Genomic DNA, 16,684 nt, shown 5'->3' with positions numbered 1-16,684 from the left:
ATGTTCCATGAGGCAGGGAGTGTGTCTCTTCCACGGTCTGTCCCAGCACTCACTGACCCAGTGGAGTCACGGTTTTCTTAGGAGGTCTTTGTGGACAATCATGCTGTCTTCTTCTCTCACTGTGTTGAGGAACCAGCAGATGGTCCATTATCTCTTTCCTGTGCACTGTGGACATTTTAGATGCTTGCTCCTTCCTAGAGGTCATAGAATGGGAGTCGTCGTCCGATGTAACCATTGTGACAGCTGCACTGGAGGGAAGCTGGCACTGAGCATCCTAAGATGTTATCTCAGTGGACATGGCAGGGAGCCCTGGGGCTTCCACAGCCTCTCCCGCTACGAACCTGCTAACAGAGATTCCTGCTTCCGCTTCTGGCTTCCCTGAGAAGGGGACTCTGGGGCCGCCGTTCTCATGAGTGGAGACCACTGCCGTGTGGGGGCTCCACTGTCAGGCTCACCCTTCCCCCTGGGGCCACTAAAATAATCCAATCCCTCCGTCACTCTTCAGACACGTGCAGACCACCACCTTGTCTCCCAGGTTACTTACCCCTCGGTAAATGCCCTTGCCTTTCTCACCATTGCTCATGTGACACCATTTTCAGGCAGGCTTTTGTATTCCTTCCTTCCTTCATTTTGTGTGCTTTCCAGAACTTCAATAGCTCTCTCCTTTTTCCTTTATTTTTTTTTTTAAAGAATGGTCTTACAAAGCACTTACCAAATTAAATTGCTTTTGAGGGTTTTTTTTTCAATTCTACATATAACTGAGATCATACAGTATTTGTATTTCTCTGTCTAACTTATTTAACTTAGCCTAATGCCCTTAAGTTTTTTCCTAGGCTTTTCTCATCCTCTGTCCACCCCCCACCCCCCCACCCTGAGACTTTCCTGCCTATGGTTACATTGATGGATTCCCTCCCTCACGAGTTAGGGTTAGCATTAAACATTTTTAATACACTCTTCAGCTTCACCAACATCTAGAGAAACATCTGTAATCTCCCTTTCCCTTCATCCCCAAGCATACTGTTCGCTGTCCATCTTCTCGGAGAAACACGGGGCATTTTCTCGTCCTCCTCGTTGATTCTGGTGTGGGAGGAAGACAGGCCTGTGTGTGTTTGTGCTCGTTCACCTGGATCGCTGGACTGTATCCTCCAGGAAGTCTTTCAAAGATGGTATGAAGGACACAGACTTTCTGAATTCTTCGATATCAAAAAAAATCTTTGTTTTACCCTCAAAATTAAATTAAAATGCTCTTGCAAGTTTATTTCCTTTTTTCAAAACAGTGAATCCTAATGGGTTGCTTTGGACCAAACACGTGAGGAGAACAATGCCCGTGGGTTCTTGGTGGTGTGTCCTGCGTGAGAGAGATTGGTCAGTCCTTTCAAGGTGCAGACTGGACGTAATGTTCCAGGAGCAGCCCTGGCGGGTGGAGGCAGAGTTGAGCGAAGCCACCACTCCTGTTTTGATTGTTCCTTTCAAGGTGTGGATTAGACAGAATGTTCCAGGAGCAGCCTGGCAGACCTGAGTGAAGCCGTCACTCCTGCTGTGGATCAGATACTTTTGTCGTGCAGCTGGAGGTCAGACGAGAGTTTTTTGTTGTTCACGTCAACGCGTAGACTCAGCACATGTACGGTCAACTAAGGAGCAGCCTCTCAATAGTGGACTTGCGTGACTTTGGCTCAAAACGTCGGACACCCTCACATGGTAATTTATGTGCTATTCAAGGGCAGAAACCATGGTGTCATCGCCTCTTTGCGCCCACATTAAGCCTGGCACATGGAAGGCCCTCAGCAAACACCCAGGAATTAACACATGTGCTATCAAAAGGCGTCGTTTATTTATTTTTTCAGCCTTATATGAGATATTGACATATAACACTGTGTACATTTAAGGTGTACCACATAATGATTTGATGTATGTATGCTATAAAACGAGTACCAGATTAAGTCAACAGCCATTAGCTAACAGTGGCAATTTTTTTCTTGTGGTGAGAACTTTGAAGATCTACTGTCTCAGCAATTTTCAAATGTAGAATTGCTGCATTTGAAACAGTAGCATTAACCATAGTGATCACCAGCTGTGCATTGCGCCCCCAGAACTTACTTATCTCATAGCTGGAGGTTTGTACCTTGTCGCCACTTCACCCAGTTCCCCACCCCCTTCCTTTGGCAACCACAAATGCAATTGCTGTTTCTGTGAGGGTTTTTTTTTTTTCAATTCTACATATAACTGAGATCATACAGTATTTGTATTTCTCTGTCTAACTTATTTAACTTAGCCTAATGACCTTAAGTTTTATCCATGTCACCAGTGGCAGGATTTTGTTATTTTTTTATAGCCAAATAGTATTCCCCTGCACATGTAGACTGCATTTGCTTCATCCACTTATCCGTCGGCGGACACGCGGTTCGTTTCCATGTCTTGGCTGCTGTGAACCGTGCCGCAGTGAAGGCAGGGGCGCCCACAGCTCTTCGAAACAGTGATTTCCTTTCCTCTGGAGAAGTATCCAGAAGTAGAATTGCTGGATCATACGGTGATTCTATTTTTACCTTTTTGAGGAATCTTCATACCCTTCTCCACTGTGGCTGCGCCAAGTTACATGCCCACCAGCATCTTCGCCAGCATTTGTTCACTCTTGTCTTCGTGATAACAGTCGTTCTCGCAGATTCGAGGTGATATCTCACTGTGGTTTTGAAGAGGCGTCTTTGAGACGCAGCCCCCAGTGGAGTCTGCCAGAATCTTTTTGCATCCCGATTGTGTCATTCTCTGAGTTAACTATCCCTTTGGCTTCCTATCCCCCAGGCTCTGAGTAATCAGTGAGGGTGTGGGCTGGAGCCTGGGCTGGAGCCCTTTCCCTGTTAGCAGCGGGCAACTAGCCGTCGGATGTCCTTCCAAGTGGACTGCGGGTGAGGCGGCGTGTCCTCCACACTGCGTCGAATTTAAGACATCATCAGTTGTGAGAGTCACCATTTTATTTTATACACGATGAAGAAAGATCAAACTTTTCCATTTGAACTATCCTACAATGCTTTCTTTTTCACTTAGAATTTTTATTCAGTATTGAAAAAAACTCCCTTAGAATTACTTACAGTCATAAATTATTATCAAGTATTAGTCTTGTCCGTAATAAAGAGGAAAATATTAGCAAAATAAGTTGGTTAGAGCATTGCTAAAGCTTCTTCACATTCAGAGAAGCCCCTTATTCTGAAGCCGTGGAAGCCCATGGGTTTCTGTAAAATACCATTGTCTCTGCCATCAGCATGCTCCCTGCACTTCCGTCTGGGGCAGAGCCAAGCCCCGGGGGCGGGGCCTCAGGGGGAGGGGCATGTTCTGCTCCCTGAGGCAGGTGGTGGTTACATGGAATATTCATTTTCAGGGAATTTAGTGACATGGTTGTGACTTATGTACTCTTTGGGTTTACTTTTTAATTGCTTTAAAAAAAAAGAGGGTCTCTCCTTGTCTCCAGATGACAACTGTATTTTGTGGGCCTGGCAAAGAGCAATGATAAGGCACACCTGATTTCAGAGATCTTAAAACACACAAAAAACGAAACAAAAACCAAAAGTGTACTCAGGATGATGAAATCCAGTATTTATAAACCCACCCCGTTACACAATACGCAGGCCGCAGTGTCTGTCTCGCCCTCAAAGCTGTCATGTATTTGTCAAGCAAGCACCATGCCCACACCCAGGGCACTCCTTCCACGGGACCCCTCGTCCACGGGCCTGTGAGCATACACACTGCAGTGCCAGAGTTTGGTTTGACATGAGGTTCTGACCTCAGTCCTCACCGCTTCCTTTCCACGGTGCCCACAGAGCCATCCTGTTAGTAAGTAAACTCTTTCTAGGTGTCCCCTGCCATGGCTGTCTCCCCACATCTAGTTCACAGCGTCTCCCCCTTTGAAAGGAGGTTTGCATCTGCCCTCTCTCACCTCTTCTCACCTGTTACCTCCGCTTCCTCAGAGATGAGAGAGAGTGATTCAGAGACTTACTGGGAAAAGGCTACGAGTCATAATTCGCCACCCACGTGCTCAGTTCCTTGGCCAGCGTGGACTCAGCCCCAGCTCAAACCCCCAGCCTGGTGCTGTGCGCAAAACTTTGGGGCAGCCTGTGCTTACTCTCCAGAGAGCAGCTCTGTGGCTCTCCCGCACCTCCTGATACCGCTTGTCATTGTCAGCAGCAAAGCTCAACCCTCCTCTGCCCCCTGAGTGGTTCTGGGCTTTGCATGTGCTCTGGTTCACAGTCCCCAAATCCGTATCTGGCCTGGGCTGTCTGGGGAGCTACAGCCAGTTCCTCCTGTCCACATGTAGGAATGTCCCAGCGGGCACCTTGAACCCAGGGAGCTGGGGGTTGTATTTCAATGGGTGCCATGAGGGTCCTGAACATGAGTGTCGAGCCACCCCATCCCAAACCCCCCACCCAGTGCTCCTTCTGGTCAGGAGCATTGCTGGGAAGCCACTTATTGACACTTTGCCATCAGAAACCTTGTGAATGCTTTGGAAGTCCCTGCTTCAGGTTGAAGACAAGAAGGTAGTTAAGTTACTCCCAAGGCCACACTGCAGGGGCAGCTCGTTACATTCCACAAACCAAAGGGAGCTACACGCTGTGGGAACCCACTCCATGGGAACGTCAGGGCTTTGCTGGCGGGAATCGCTACTTAGCGGGAATTGACTCAGACTTCAGAGAGATGCAGCTCAGGCAGTCCTCCCTGACAGTATCCTTGACTTTGGCTGTGGCCTTGCATGTTCTGAGCAAGGGCCTGTCCTCCAGCCCTTGGGCCTCTTTTGCTGGTGCCCATGCCCAGTCACACAATTACTTACACACTTGTCTTATTCTCCTTACTAGGTATGTAGTTTTTCAAGGCTGAGTGTCTAAATTACTGTTCTTCGCACAGTGCTTTGCCCACAGCACCTATATAGAAAACAGATTTGTGTTTCAGTGGAACTGTCTCTCTTAATTAAGTTGCTTTCTTCCTTCTCTGAGCACCAAGGGCAGTGGGAGGAAGTGCGTGGTGATGATTAGACCAGGCAGGGCCTGGCTGGGCCAGGGCCAGCTGACTGAATGCAGGGGTGGAGGAAGCAGCCTGTGGCAGGTCACCGTTGAACCCTGACATGAAAGTTTTCAACAACAGATATGCACTGAGCAATTTGTGTGCCTGGTATGGTTGTGGCCCTCAGAATCCCATTGTGAAGAAGACAGAAGAGGCTGCTGACTGGCAGGGAACTTCGCTGGGGGAGCATGGTCCTAAGATCATTAATCCTGGACCACGAAGAGTGCAGCCAGTGAGAGACTGACCTTAACACTTAGGAGAAGAATTCTCCCATCAGATGCCCATGCAGATGCACTGCGCTCCCTTGTAGAGGGTTACCTGTTCCAAACCAGCTGCCGGTAGGAAGGCCATCCTGTGTGGGAGCCAGGTGTGCCCACACGCGGCCCATGTCCTTGTCCTCACTGGGCAATGCTCCCCACAGGAGGAGCCCCTGCAGCTGCCTAAGATGCTGCTGCTGTTGTATCCCGGGGAACAAGCAGCCTCTCCCAGGTGCATAGCAGAAGGGCAGTCCCCTCCTGCTGGGAACTTCAGCACATGGATCCTGTTTTGATGATCAGATCAGAGTGTTGGCACCACAGGTGCTCTCAGAGAAATCGGCCAGGAACAGTCTGTGATTGGAGCTTGCCAAAAGCCCTTGGGGACATCTGCTATTTTTTCCTTTTTATTGAATTTATTGGGGTGACACTGGTTAACAAAATTACCCAGGTTTCAGGTGCACAATTCCAAAACACACCATCTGTACACGGCTTTGTGTGTTTACCACCACAAGCCAGGTCTCCCCTCATCACCATTTACTCCCCCACACACCCTCTCCTCTGCCCCCCCACCCCTGGCAATCACCACACTGTTGTCTGTGGCCATGAGTGTTTTCTCTCTTTTTTTCCTGTTTTGCTCAATCCATCCACCCCTCCCTACCCAGCCCCCTAACCCCACTCTGCCCGCCCCCCCACACACACAGCTGTCAGCCTGCTCTGTATCTATGAATCCGTTTCTACTTTGCTTGGGAGGTGGACCCTCCTGGGCATATTAACTGTGACGTCTCCAGGTGCGTGATGCTGCATCACTGAGTCACCAGGGTGATCCTATCTTCGCCTAGTAGCATGCTCCGGCCAGACAAATGCCCGTGCCAAATTGATTTAATGGATGCCTTCAGATTTTTGGAGTGTTATTTAAAAATGTATGTCAACATCTCCATATCTTTTACAGACCTTGTTGGAGACTTCCATTATAATAGCATCTTTTCATATGAGGACCTTCCTCGACAAACTCATTTTTAAATTCATGTCTGGAAAAAGTTCCTTTGCAGATGAATTTGTCAAAATGAAAAGAATTTCATGCCCAGTATGGTTCCCATTTTTGCTTTGGCTGGGAGGAAACGCCACTACACTCTCTGCCCAGCCGCAGTAATGGGATGCTTCGATCCCACTGGCCTGTAAGTGGCCCTAAATCCACAGTGACTGGATGTAATGTGTGTCTGACAGCTGCTCGAACACACGGACATCTAAAAGGACATCAGTGACAGTTCTTCTTATTTGACACATATTCATTCATTGGAACAACTATTGCTTCATAGCCCCAAATGCCCAAAAGTCTCTTTCTGTTTCCAAGGCAAAGACAGTTATGAGCCAGCCAGAAAATGATGAGCCGATTTGTTTGTCAGGAGCTTTACCAGGGCTGAGCTGTTCAGACGCTGGCAGAGGCAGACGTAAGTCTTTGTTGTGGTCTCAGAGTTCGAGAGGTTTTGAGCAACAGGAAGCGATTTTTTTTTTAAGAGCCTGGGCTTGCGCTGCCATTGCTGCTGCTGCCGCCTGGCTGGGCTGTGGGGCTCCTGGGAGTCCTCACCACAGCCTGCCCAGGCAGCCAGCTGGGGACCCTCCCAGACTAGTGACTGCAGGGGGGTTGGGGCACCCGGGGCAGCGTTGAGTGTGTTGAACAAGTGCACATGGGGCTGCAGGAGGAGCATCTGCCACTGCAGCTGAGGCTCATTATTTGTGGCAGGCTGGGGAGGGGGGAAGGGGAGGGGGATATAGAAGTTGTTCCCATACCCCGTGATTCCCGAAACCGCCAGGGCAGAGACTGGTGCGCAGGGGAGCAGAGGAGTGTTCTCTGGATCCTCAAGCAATTCACATTTTCATCCATCGTATTCACAGCACTTCCCTTATGGGGTGATTGCATTTAGCAGCTTGTGGAAAGGTTTCCCTTCCTTCTCCGCCTCCTCCTCTCCTCCAGCTTTTTCGGTGAGGCACGATCTTCTTGGAGATCATTCATTATTACGTCACTTAATAGCGGAACAACAGCAGATGACAGTAATCTAATAATTGATCAAGTTCAGTTATCTCAAGACAGCCCCAGAGACCAGAAATCTAGGCCAGAGGTCCTACAGCCAAACCCAGACTGACTGTTGACCTCTGTTGAGTCAGCTTGAAATAGAACATTCTACAGGGACCGGAGAACTGCATTCAGTGGGTGCCTGCGTGTTTGTAGATGTCACAAGAAGGATTGCCACCAGCTAGCTGCAGAGCAAAAATTCAGACTTCTCTCGGCCTTGAAATGGTTAAAAGAAAAAAAAAAGAAAGAAAGAAAGGTTTTCCTATTGACAAAGACTGGAAAGGAATACACAGAAATGGAGATGGGAGAGTGAGATCAAGAGGCTTCTCTTCCTCTTTCCTATTTCTAAAGCTTCCTCTGACAGCCTGTTTCCAATGCAGGGAAATAAGAACTAAATGGCCCCCATGAGCTTGACTGAGTGCTGGGAAGGACCCATTTAACAGGGACCTATGTGTGGGCCTGCAGTCGGGTTGGAAGCTCCAGTGGCAGGGAAGGGCTTTGCAAGTACGGGCCTGGGCCCCCCTCCTGGGCCAGAGGTTCCCAAACTTTCACAGAACATTAGTGTCTCAGTCATTTTCCTCCTGGCACCCTAGGCTGAAACAAATACCTAATAGTTCACGCAGCTTAATAAGTATTTATGTCCTAACAACATACCAGCTGTTTGTGTTTGTTTCCTGTGAGTGCTTTAAAAAATAAACTTAGTGGCTTGCAACAACACATTTGCTATTTTACAGTTCCGAAGGGCAGAAGTTCAAAATCAGCCTCACTGGGCTGGCATCAAGGTGCAGGCAGGGCTGGTCCCTTCTGGAGGCCCCAGAGGAAGATCTCATTCCTTGGCCTTTGTCAGCCCCTAGAGGCCACCTGCACTCCTTGGCGTGTGCGCCTTCCTCCGCCTTCAAAACCAGCATCAGAGCATCACCTATCTCTTTCTCTGACCCTGACCCCATGCCTCCCTCATATAAGGACCTTTGAGGTTATGTCGGGCCCACCCGGATAATCTGGGGTCATCTCTCCATCCCCAGGCCCTGACCTTAATCATATCTGCAAAATCCTTTTGTCAGAGCCACTCCTCCGCCTACCACACCATTTAACAAATATTTCTTTCATCCTTAAGCTCCTGTAATTACATACTAACGGGACATGTACACCTGCTGGGCTCAGCTTCTAAACCCTGGAATCAGATTGCACATGGCTGCTCTCCTGTCCCACATTGATTTTTGTGCAATACTTGCTTTTTATCACGGTGCACTGCCGAAAACCCAGCCTCACCCAGATACGGCACCATCTAAAGGAACATAGTGTGATCTAATGGTGAAACTATTCGAGCTAGTACTTTGCTTTGAGTTCAGCAAGTGTCAAGTTATGATCGTGTTTCCCTCAAAAAATTGAAACAGCCCACAGCACCCCTGTGGCTTTGCTCAGGTATGTCGGGTGCCTTGGCCCAGCTTGAGAACCTCAGTCGAGGTGTAAAGCATCCCCGCTCAGCTCCTTGGGCTGGGCCTCACGTGGTGAGGCCAAGGAGACAGCATCCCCCTTGGCCAGGCTGTCTCCTCTAGCCCTGGGTACTGTCCAGCTAACACGTCCAGCTGAGAAGAGGCCATTAGACCCAAAGTCTGCTCCTGGCCGAGCCCCAGCCCCCTTCCTGGATGGGCTAAGGCTCATTGGCCTCCGTAGCCGCTCACACTGACCCTTCCCTTCCATCACAGGTCATGCGGAGTCAGGCTCCTCAGGGCACTCTGTGATCGCAGCCACGGAAGGAGAACAGACTTACTTCTCTTGCGTTCTCTGGGCATGTTTCCTGAAAGACATTTACTGAAAAGCCATAGGGGACATTCAGTTGACCAGTCACTGCATTAGTCAAAGAAGGCTGCCTGAATGAAGTAGGGTGCCCACATCAAGGGAGGTAACTGTCCTTCAAGGGTTAAATCCCAGTGTTAGCATCATGAGTCTGGTGACTGTGGGTGCTGCCTTTCCAAGACCCTCCCCTTCTCTCTGGACAGAACCTTGGCGTGGGTGCAGGTGGGGCCGCAAGTCTCGTGAACTGGGGCCTCAGGGTAGAGGGTCTTTTAGTGTAGTAATCCACATTCGGTCGGGGTGTGCAGTTCTGCATGATGTTCTCCGGGCCTTGACACACTTAGGTAAAGCAAGACAGATTTTCTATGGGGAGGTTAGCTCCAGAAGATGACATGCAAGTTGTGGTTGAAGAGAGGTCAAAATGTAGCAGAAGCTCAGGCAGCATCTGCAAGGGACCTGTGACCTCTAGTCCTGAACAGTACGTGGCTCTGCTCTCCACCCACCTGCCAGGAGACCCCACATGGCCACATACCTCCCCCATCCAGCCCGACTTCTCCTGTCTAAGGTGGGAGTGAAAATGAAATATTGCCCTAGCAGCTTGATGGAGTGGTCAAGAATGAACCAATTTTACATATCTTTGTGCCTTGGAAAGCATCAAATGGTCTGATATCATCCACCGCTCTGATAATAGCAACCTCAGCTTCTGTATTCAGCCATCTCACATTGTCACGGGGGTCTTGTGCAGCCCGCCCCCACGAGCCGGGAGGGGCTGGCCTGGCTCCCCACGTGCTGCTTCTAAGACCTTCCATGTGTCAGCTCATCCGTCTTGGTAATAATCCAAATGATTAGGGCAAGCAAATTCAAATTCACGTTTTCCAAAAATAGGAAACCAATAGACTTAAATGATTTTTCCAGCCTGACAGAGTGGAGCTGAAACTCGGGGAAGAGGTTGGTTTTCCTTTGTGTGGGCCAATCAGGAGGTAAAGCAATCAAACCAGATGCCTTAGTCAGCCGCTGGGGGTGGGGGCGTGCTCTGGCTCGCCAGTCCCAGTTCTGTCGTCTTCAAAGTGAACCTGCCCTTCCCTGAGCAGTGCCCTGCACTTAACCTGAGAGTGGAACAAACCGGTCAGGGTTCTGAGTTCAGGGTATGGCGGTGTTTTGACCTTACAGTTGAAATGAAGGCGCACATGTGAAACCCACCGAGTATCTACCCCACAGCACGGACTTTGCAGGAGGTGATCTGGGGGTGCCATCATAGCCTCCACAGGGCACAAACCTCTGAGCCACCAGCTCCACTTCTAGAAACGTGTGCTTGGGGAAGCATCAGGGAAGCAGCCGCAGGGGCAGCATGGTGGGCAGGAGCACGGGCTTTGCTGTGTTTGGGTTCCGTGCTCCATCCCGTCCGAGCTGGGTGTAGATGGGCCCCTGCTTCACCTCTCCAGGCCCTGGTTTGCTGATGCGAGAGGAGAGGCAGGCCAGGTGCACGTGAACATGAGCCCGTGTGTGTCACGTGTGCTGGTGCGGAAAGGTTTCGAAGTCTTTTTGTGGGAGAAGCAGCATGTCTGAGTTCTTCAGAACAGTAAGAGAGAGAGGGGTGCCTGAGGTTGTTGGCCAGGAGCAGAGTTACAGAAAGTTCTGGATTCTCCCCCAGGGAACCTCCTCTGATTGCTCAAGGCCAACTTGTTAAGGAAGTCCTACCTCTGGTTGCCCAGGGATGTTGGGGAAATCAGAGTTTGAGCAAAGCCCCTTGGGGATGTGGCTAAGCAGCCACAAGAAGGCAATCTTCTTCCAAGTTCCTTCTGCAGCTGGTCCCGCTGTGGCGGGAAACGGCTGGGCGGAAGGTGAAGGCTGAAGGTCAGGAAACCTCCGCCAGAATGTGATCCTGGCCCCTCTGCTCTCCTGTTCTCCACCATTGCCTGTGCTCAGTCCCCTTCACGGCTGCCCTGCATCCTTAGAACACATTCCAGGCTCCCACTGTGCCGGGCACCCCCTCCCTGCACCTCTGGCTCAGCCCACCTGGCAAACCTCTTCTCTGAGAGCAGCTGCTCTCCACCCCATCAGCCTTACCAGTTCCCGAGCTTTCCAAAGTCGTCACTGCCTGGGGCCCCTGTGCAGGCCGTTCCCTCTGCCCAGAGCACTCTCCTCTGCTCAGCAGACCCTCGAGTCTTTCCGGCTGATCTTCCATCTTAGCTCAGGCATCTGCCTCCCTGACCCCCAGTCCAAAGACGCCTCCCCTCCCAGCTCTCTCAGGGCATCACCTTGAGACTGTCTCTGGGTTTTTATTTCATTAACTGTCTTTTTCCCTCCCCCGCCCTCCGGCACACAGACGCACACAAGCAGATGCTCCACACAGCTTTGTTCATGGCTGTGTTCCCAGCTCCTTGCACAGTGGTTGATGCACACAGCTGCTCAATAAATATTTGTTGACTGAATAGATGGTTAAAGCCAATGGAAGTTACAGGTTGACTTGGAATTTTAGCCTGATTTGGTTGGTAGGAACTCGTGCCATAAGGTTTCGGAAATAAATTGTAGTAGTGCAAGTTGTGGAAAGGTTTGTTCTGCTTCCAGTCCGTAGAAAAGAGTTTTTGATATCCACACTCTGGAACTGCTGAGATTCCACCATAGTTTAAAACCTTGAGTCTCAGAATGTGGATCCAAAGTAGGTCTGGGGGCCTCCTTGTGTGCAAAACAAGCAAATGGATGGGGGGGGGGTGGGGGCAGGCAATCCCCAGATGTGGTTTCTTTGGCCCACAATGTGTTGTGAAGTAAGTTTAAATTAGGGGCCAAGGTTGAAGAACTAGAGGATTTCACATAGTAGGTTTCAGCATTCTCTGGAAAACTCTTTAGGTCTGATACCACTGGGCCTGCGGCCCTGCATGGCAGCACCTGGCTGGTCCTGAGCATAGCCAATGGGGTCAGTCCCTGCTGGGCTCTCTTCCTCTGTGCCCTCCGGCTGGCCCAGCACAGGTAGTCACTTGAAGTGTGCGATCCTGGCATGCTCGGAGTGACCGTCACCCTGTCCTGCACAGAGGCCCGTGATTACACACATTTCCTTCCTGGAGGAAAGGGTGGGATGGCTTCAAGGCCCTTAGCACAAGGGGCCCCTGTACCCTGCTGTTAGTTCCATGAACAGGCTTGGCATCCCTGCCTTGTCTCCCAAGAGACACCAGACGCCTGGGCTGGGGGCCCAGGGGCGGTGGCGTGAGATGACAGTGCATGGGACCCCAGGGCCCGCAGGCTGCAGCCACAGTGCCCTCATGGTGCTCAGGACTGGGCCCTCTCTTGGTGCCTGTCTTCTCACTTTGTCCCCTCCTTCCTGAGCCCACAGAGGAGGCTTCTGGGAAAGAATGACTCATGCACTCCCAGAATTTTCTAGCTAGGAAGGCACTGGGAGAGCTGCTCACTAGCCTCAGGCTCACCCAGAAATAGCCGAGACAATCGGGGCTGATCTGGCACGTCCTGTGCCGTGTGGGGGTTCTGCTTTGGTAAATAGACACAGCCCTTCCGACCACTTGAACTATTGCAAGATACTTGTTCCCTTTTTCCTCTGAATGTTTATTTATTGCAGACTGCATTGTTGTGGTAAAGAACACGCTAAAAAGGGGAGATTGCCTCTGTGCCCGCCCTGTAACACACTCCGTCCTTTCCCGGCCACTGTCCATGTGTGCGCATGATCATGGTTACAGTGAAGTTACAGCTCGCTCACTCAGTAGCCTTGGAGCCCGGAACAGAGGGTGGCATGCCGTAGGGCTAAGTAATTATTTGTTGACTGTAAAATATTTTGTTTACTTAACTATGAAGTGAACATTCAATGATGTTCTAACTGTGTTCTTATTGCATGAACACTGGTTACTGTTGCATCAAATTGTTAGAACTTATTTGCCATTTTACTATATTTAGATTTTACCACCAATTTATCAGGATTAGAAATACTGTTGCAGTGAGCATTTTTCTTCAAATAACTGTTTTTCAGTATTTTGAATTATTTTCTTATGATAAGCTCCAAGCATTTAAATTTCTGGATCAGAGAGAGAAAAATAAGAATTGTATAAATTGCTTTCTAAAATATATATCCCTATTATCAGGATTGTTTGAGAATATTAATTCTATCATAACCTCATCAGCATTTGGATTATAATTTTTCAATTTTTGCTAATTTAGTAGTATAAGATGGTACCTAATTGTTTGAATTTACCTATCTACGTATGTGGTTACTAGTCTGGGTCAAAGAATTGTTGAAGCATTTAATAATGGTGTTTCCTCTTGTGTGCCTTTCCTGTCTGAGTAGCTTGTTTATTTATTAGAATATAGATTTTTTAGTTGGATTTGGGTGAATTTATCACATTAATTGATTGGATCAATTTTCCTATCATAGTGGCTGCAAACATTTTCCTAGTGTGTGAGTGTCCACTTTAATATCAGGTGTGTTACTGTGTGTGTGACCTTCTTCTGCTCTTTGGAGAGCCCGGAAATGCAGCCGCCGGAAGGACCTCAGAGATCGGAGCAGGCCCTGCCATCTCAGAGGGGCAGGGGCAGACGCAGCCCAGAGAGCAGAGGCCTGGCGCACCGACATCGCCAGTGGGCGGGGAGCCAGGGCTGCTGGAGCCCCGCCTGCCACCCCTTCATCTCCAGCCCTCTGTGTGGTAGTGGGCTGCTGCTGTCTGAGCTCCTGAGAGCCCCTGTGGCTCTCCTGGCCCAGAAAGTTCTTCCTCGCATCTCTTTTTTGGACGAAGGCAAGTTTTGTAGGACTCTGCTGAGGGTGGTGGCTGCCACTCCCGTGACAAGGAGCCAGCCAGTCCATCTTTCTGACTCAGGGCATTTAAAAATATCCTGGGCTGGGGAATTCAGAGGAACCCGTAATCAATTTATGAATATTAAGCTCTTAACAGGCATTAGATGCAGTTTTGATATTAAATTACCCTCAGATGCATTAGTTCATCAATATCAGCAGCCACCTGCCTGCCAGATGTTGTCCTACATCCTTGGGTCTGTAAAAAAGGGAGAAGAGGGATGTGGCCCCGGTTCAGCTGTGCTATCGCCTGGAGGAGCTGTGGCAGCCAGAGGGCTTGTGCTTCCTACTTCACTGTCTGCCGCTCACCACTGGGGAGGGTGGGCCCCGGAACTGGCAGGTGACTCCTGAACTGGCTGTCAGGAGACCTGGTTTAGAAGCAGAGATCCTATCCCCAGCTCTGCCGCCATGCAGCCTGTGTTGTCGACTCCCCAGATCCTACAGCATGTTCGTGGTCAGGTCTGTCCATCACTCAACAAACACAGGAAACACTTATTTAGTCAAGACTCTGTGCAGCGCACTCGGGTTACTACACAGGTGGCTAAGGCCTAGCCCACCCTCCAGGGGTTATCCTTTAGTGGGATTCACGGAAATACTAATACTTACCTGTCAAACAAGCAGAATTACAAATGAGTGTAAATAAAATGCCAGGGCCCACAGAGGACTCAGTAAGCAAATTATTTTGAATAGGGTTTGAGGAAAGCTTCTCAGAAGAGCCGCTACTATGCCAAGCCTTGAGGGGTGGATAGGATTCTGGGTGGGGAAGATAGAAGAGAAGGCAGAGGACCGCCCAGCCCAAGGTGCAGAAGGACAGACACCAGACCGCGCATGTCACCGTCCAGGGTGGCTGCAGTGCAGGGAGAAGTCGTGGAAAGGAGAGGCTGGATCCAGACGATTAGAAGTCATCGGGGGTTTTGAGAGGGACGATGAGAAGCGACATATGTGAAGCCTGGGAAGGTTCCGGGTCTCGAAGGAAAGAATGTTAGGAAAGGAGCCAGGAAGGAAGAGACGTGGGCCTAGGAGGCGAGGGGCCCCTGTGCTTAGCTGAAGTCTCTTTTCCTGATCCGGCCGATGCCACCCGTCTTCCATGGCTGTTGGTCCCAGTGCCAGTGGATGACAGGCGTGTCTCTGGTGACTCTGATTCCAGCTTGGGTCAGGCCTTTATTTATGGGCCTCCGTGTGGAAGACTGCAGTGGGGAGAGGGCCGGCAGATGCAGCCCTCCTGTGGTCTGTCTGCTCGGCTTGGAGAAATCCCGATCGTTGGTGTTTACTTGTTCATTTATTCAACGAGTACTTACTCGGTGCCTACAGTGTACGCACCAGGTGTTTAACAGCAAAGTGGACAGGGGGAAAATGACTGTAGTGTAGAGACGACCCAGATGCTGGGAGTTTGGAGCCTCTTCTCTGTATGGGGAATTGGACCTAAGTCACTCACTGAAGCCTGGATCCCCCTCACACCAGTGCTGAATTTCCCTCCCTCCAGGAGCTGCTCTCCCACTGATTGTGTTTATGTGCTTCCGCTCTAGATGCCTTAGGGCCACGTGAGCTGCCCCGAAGGACTCATCCCTGGTGGCCAGAAGTCTCCAAGCAACTCACATGTGCTCAGCAGGCTCCCACGTGGTCTCCAGCTCCCACTGACGCTCCGGGAATCCAGTCCTCTGGCCTACCCACCTGGTGCCCTCCTCGGCAGCCCACTTGAGCCATGGAGGCCCCGGAGGTCCCTGTGGGCTCACTGATTGACTTCGAGACCGAGCCATCTACCTCCTCACCCATGGAGGCACTGCCACCAAAGCTGCAGGATGGGGACAGCTCCCAGGGTGACGGCGGGTCAGAGAGTGAGACCACCGAGTCGGCAGACAGCGAGAACGACATGGGCGAGTCGCCCTCACACCCATCCTGGGACCAGTACCACCGCTCCTCCTCCAACGAGTCCTTCTCTTCCAACCAGAGCACAGAGTCAGCCAAGGATGAGGAGGCCCTGGAGCTCAGGGAGTTCATGCGCAGCTATGTGGAGAAGATCTTCTCTGGAGGGTAAGCCCCCAGGGCTTCTGCTCTTGCCTTTGTCCCAGAGAAGAGCATCACTTAGGGCCAGGGCTGCCAGCCCCTCACCGGCCGGTGATGGGCCTCCCTGGTGCTTCAAAACCCCACCCCAGCTTGCAGACAGAACCAGCTGTGGGAGTTTCACCCCTTCTTCCCTCCCCCCAGTGCTGTGGCCACTCCACTGTCGCTCTCCTCATCATTGCTGAATCCAAGAGGACACTAGCTCTGCTTCCCTAGGATCTGAGCACTTTCAGGTTCACTTCTTGCTGGCATTCCATGTCCGAGTCATGCTTGACTAGGGGGCTGCAGTTATTAGCTGACATTCAATTTAGGGGCAATAGAAGGCAAGAGGTTTCAGTACCCCGTGCTCCTTGTGATGCTCCTGGGCAGCTGAGCCTTAAGCAGCTGCTGGGATGGTGACTCTTCCTCACACCTCTTCCTGGCCGTTCTTTCGAGGTTCCAGAAGGGGCAGGTCAGCAGCGTTGCCCATTGGAGCAGCAGGAAGCAGGAGTGGGAGGTGGAACGCAGACCGAGGAACAAGGAGTCTGTGGACAGACCTGTAGCTCTCCTGCCCTCGTGTATTAATAGCTCAGCCAGCGGTGAGAGGAGGCAAACAAGCCCAAATTTGTGGGTGGCCGGGGCTCAGCAGCAGTCCTGCATCATTCAGGGCAGCGTGTTCAGGGCTGAAGT

The 16,684-nt window shown here is 50.6% G+C and overlaps 1 protein-coding gene across 3 annotated transcripts in view; it reads left to right on the top strand.

The window, feature by feature from the left end:
- Positions 1-16,684, top strand: part of KIAA0513 (KIAA0513 ortholog) — a 55,710-nt gene that overhangs the window by 20,814 nt on the left and 18,212 nt on the right. For all 3 annotated transcript variants that reach the window (XM_045818528.1, XM_045818529.1, XM_045818527.1), the window contains exon 2: positions 15,481-15,985. In XM_045818528.1, coding sequence (XP_045674484.1) covers positions 15,657-15,985 — 329 coding nt within the window. In that variant the 5' untranslated portion in view covers positions 15,481-15,656. The remainder of the gene's footprint in view (positions 1-15,480; positions 15,986-16,684) is intronic.

The sequence above is a fragment of the Phyllostomus hastatus genome, unplaced genomic scaffold, assembly GCF_019186645.2.
Source record: "Phyllostomus hastatus isolate PE091 unplaced genomic scaffold, TTU_PhHast_1.1 phas_scaffold_345, whole genome shotgun sequence".
NCBI lineage: Eukaryota > Metazoa > Chordata > Mammalia > Chiroptera > Phyllostomidae > Phyllostomus > Phyllostomus hastatus.
This window is presented reverse-complemented; position numbering and strand designations above follow the sequence as displayed.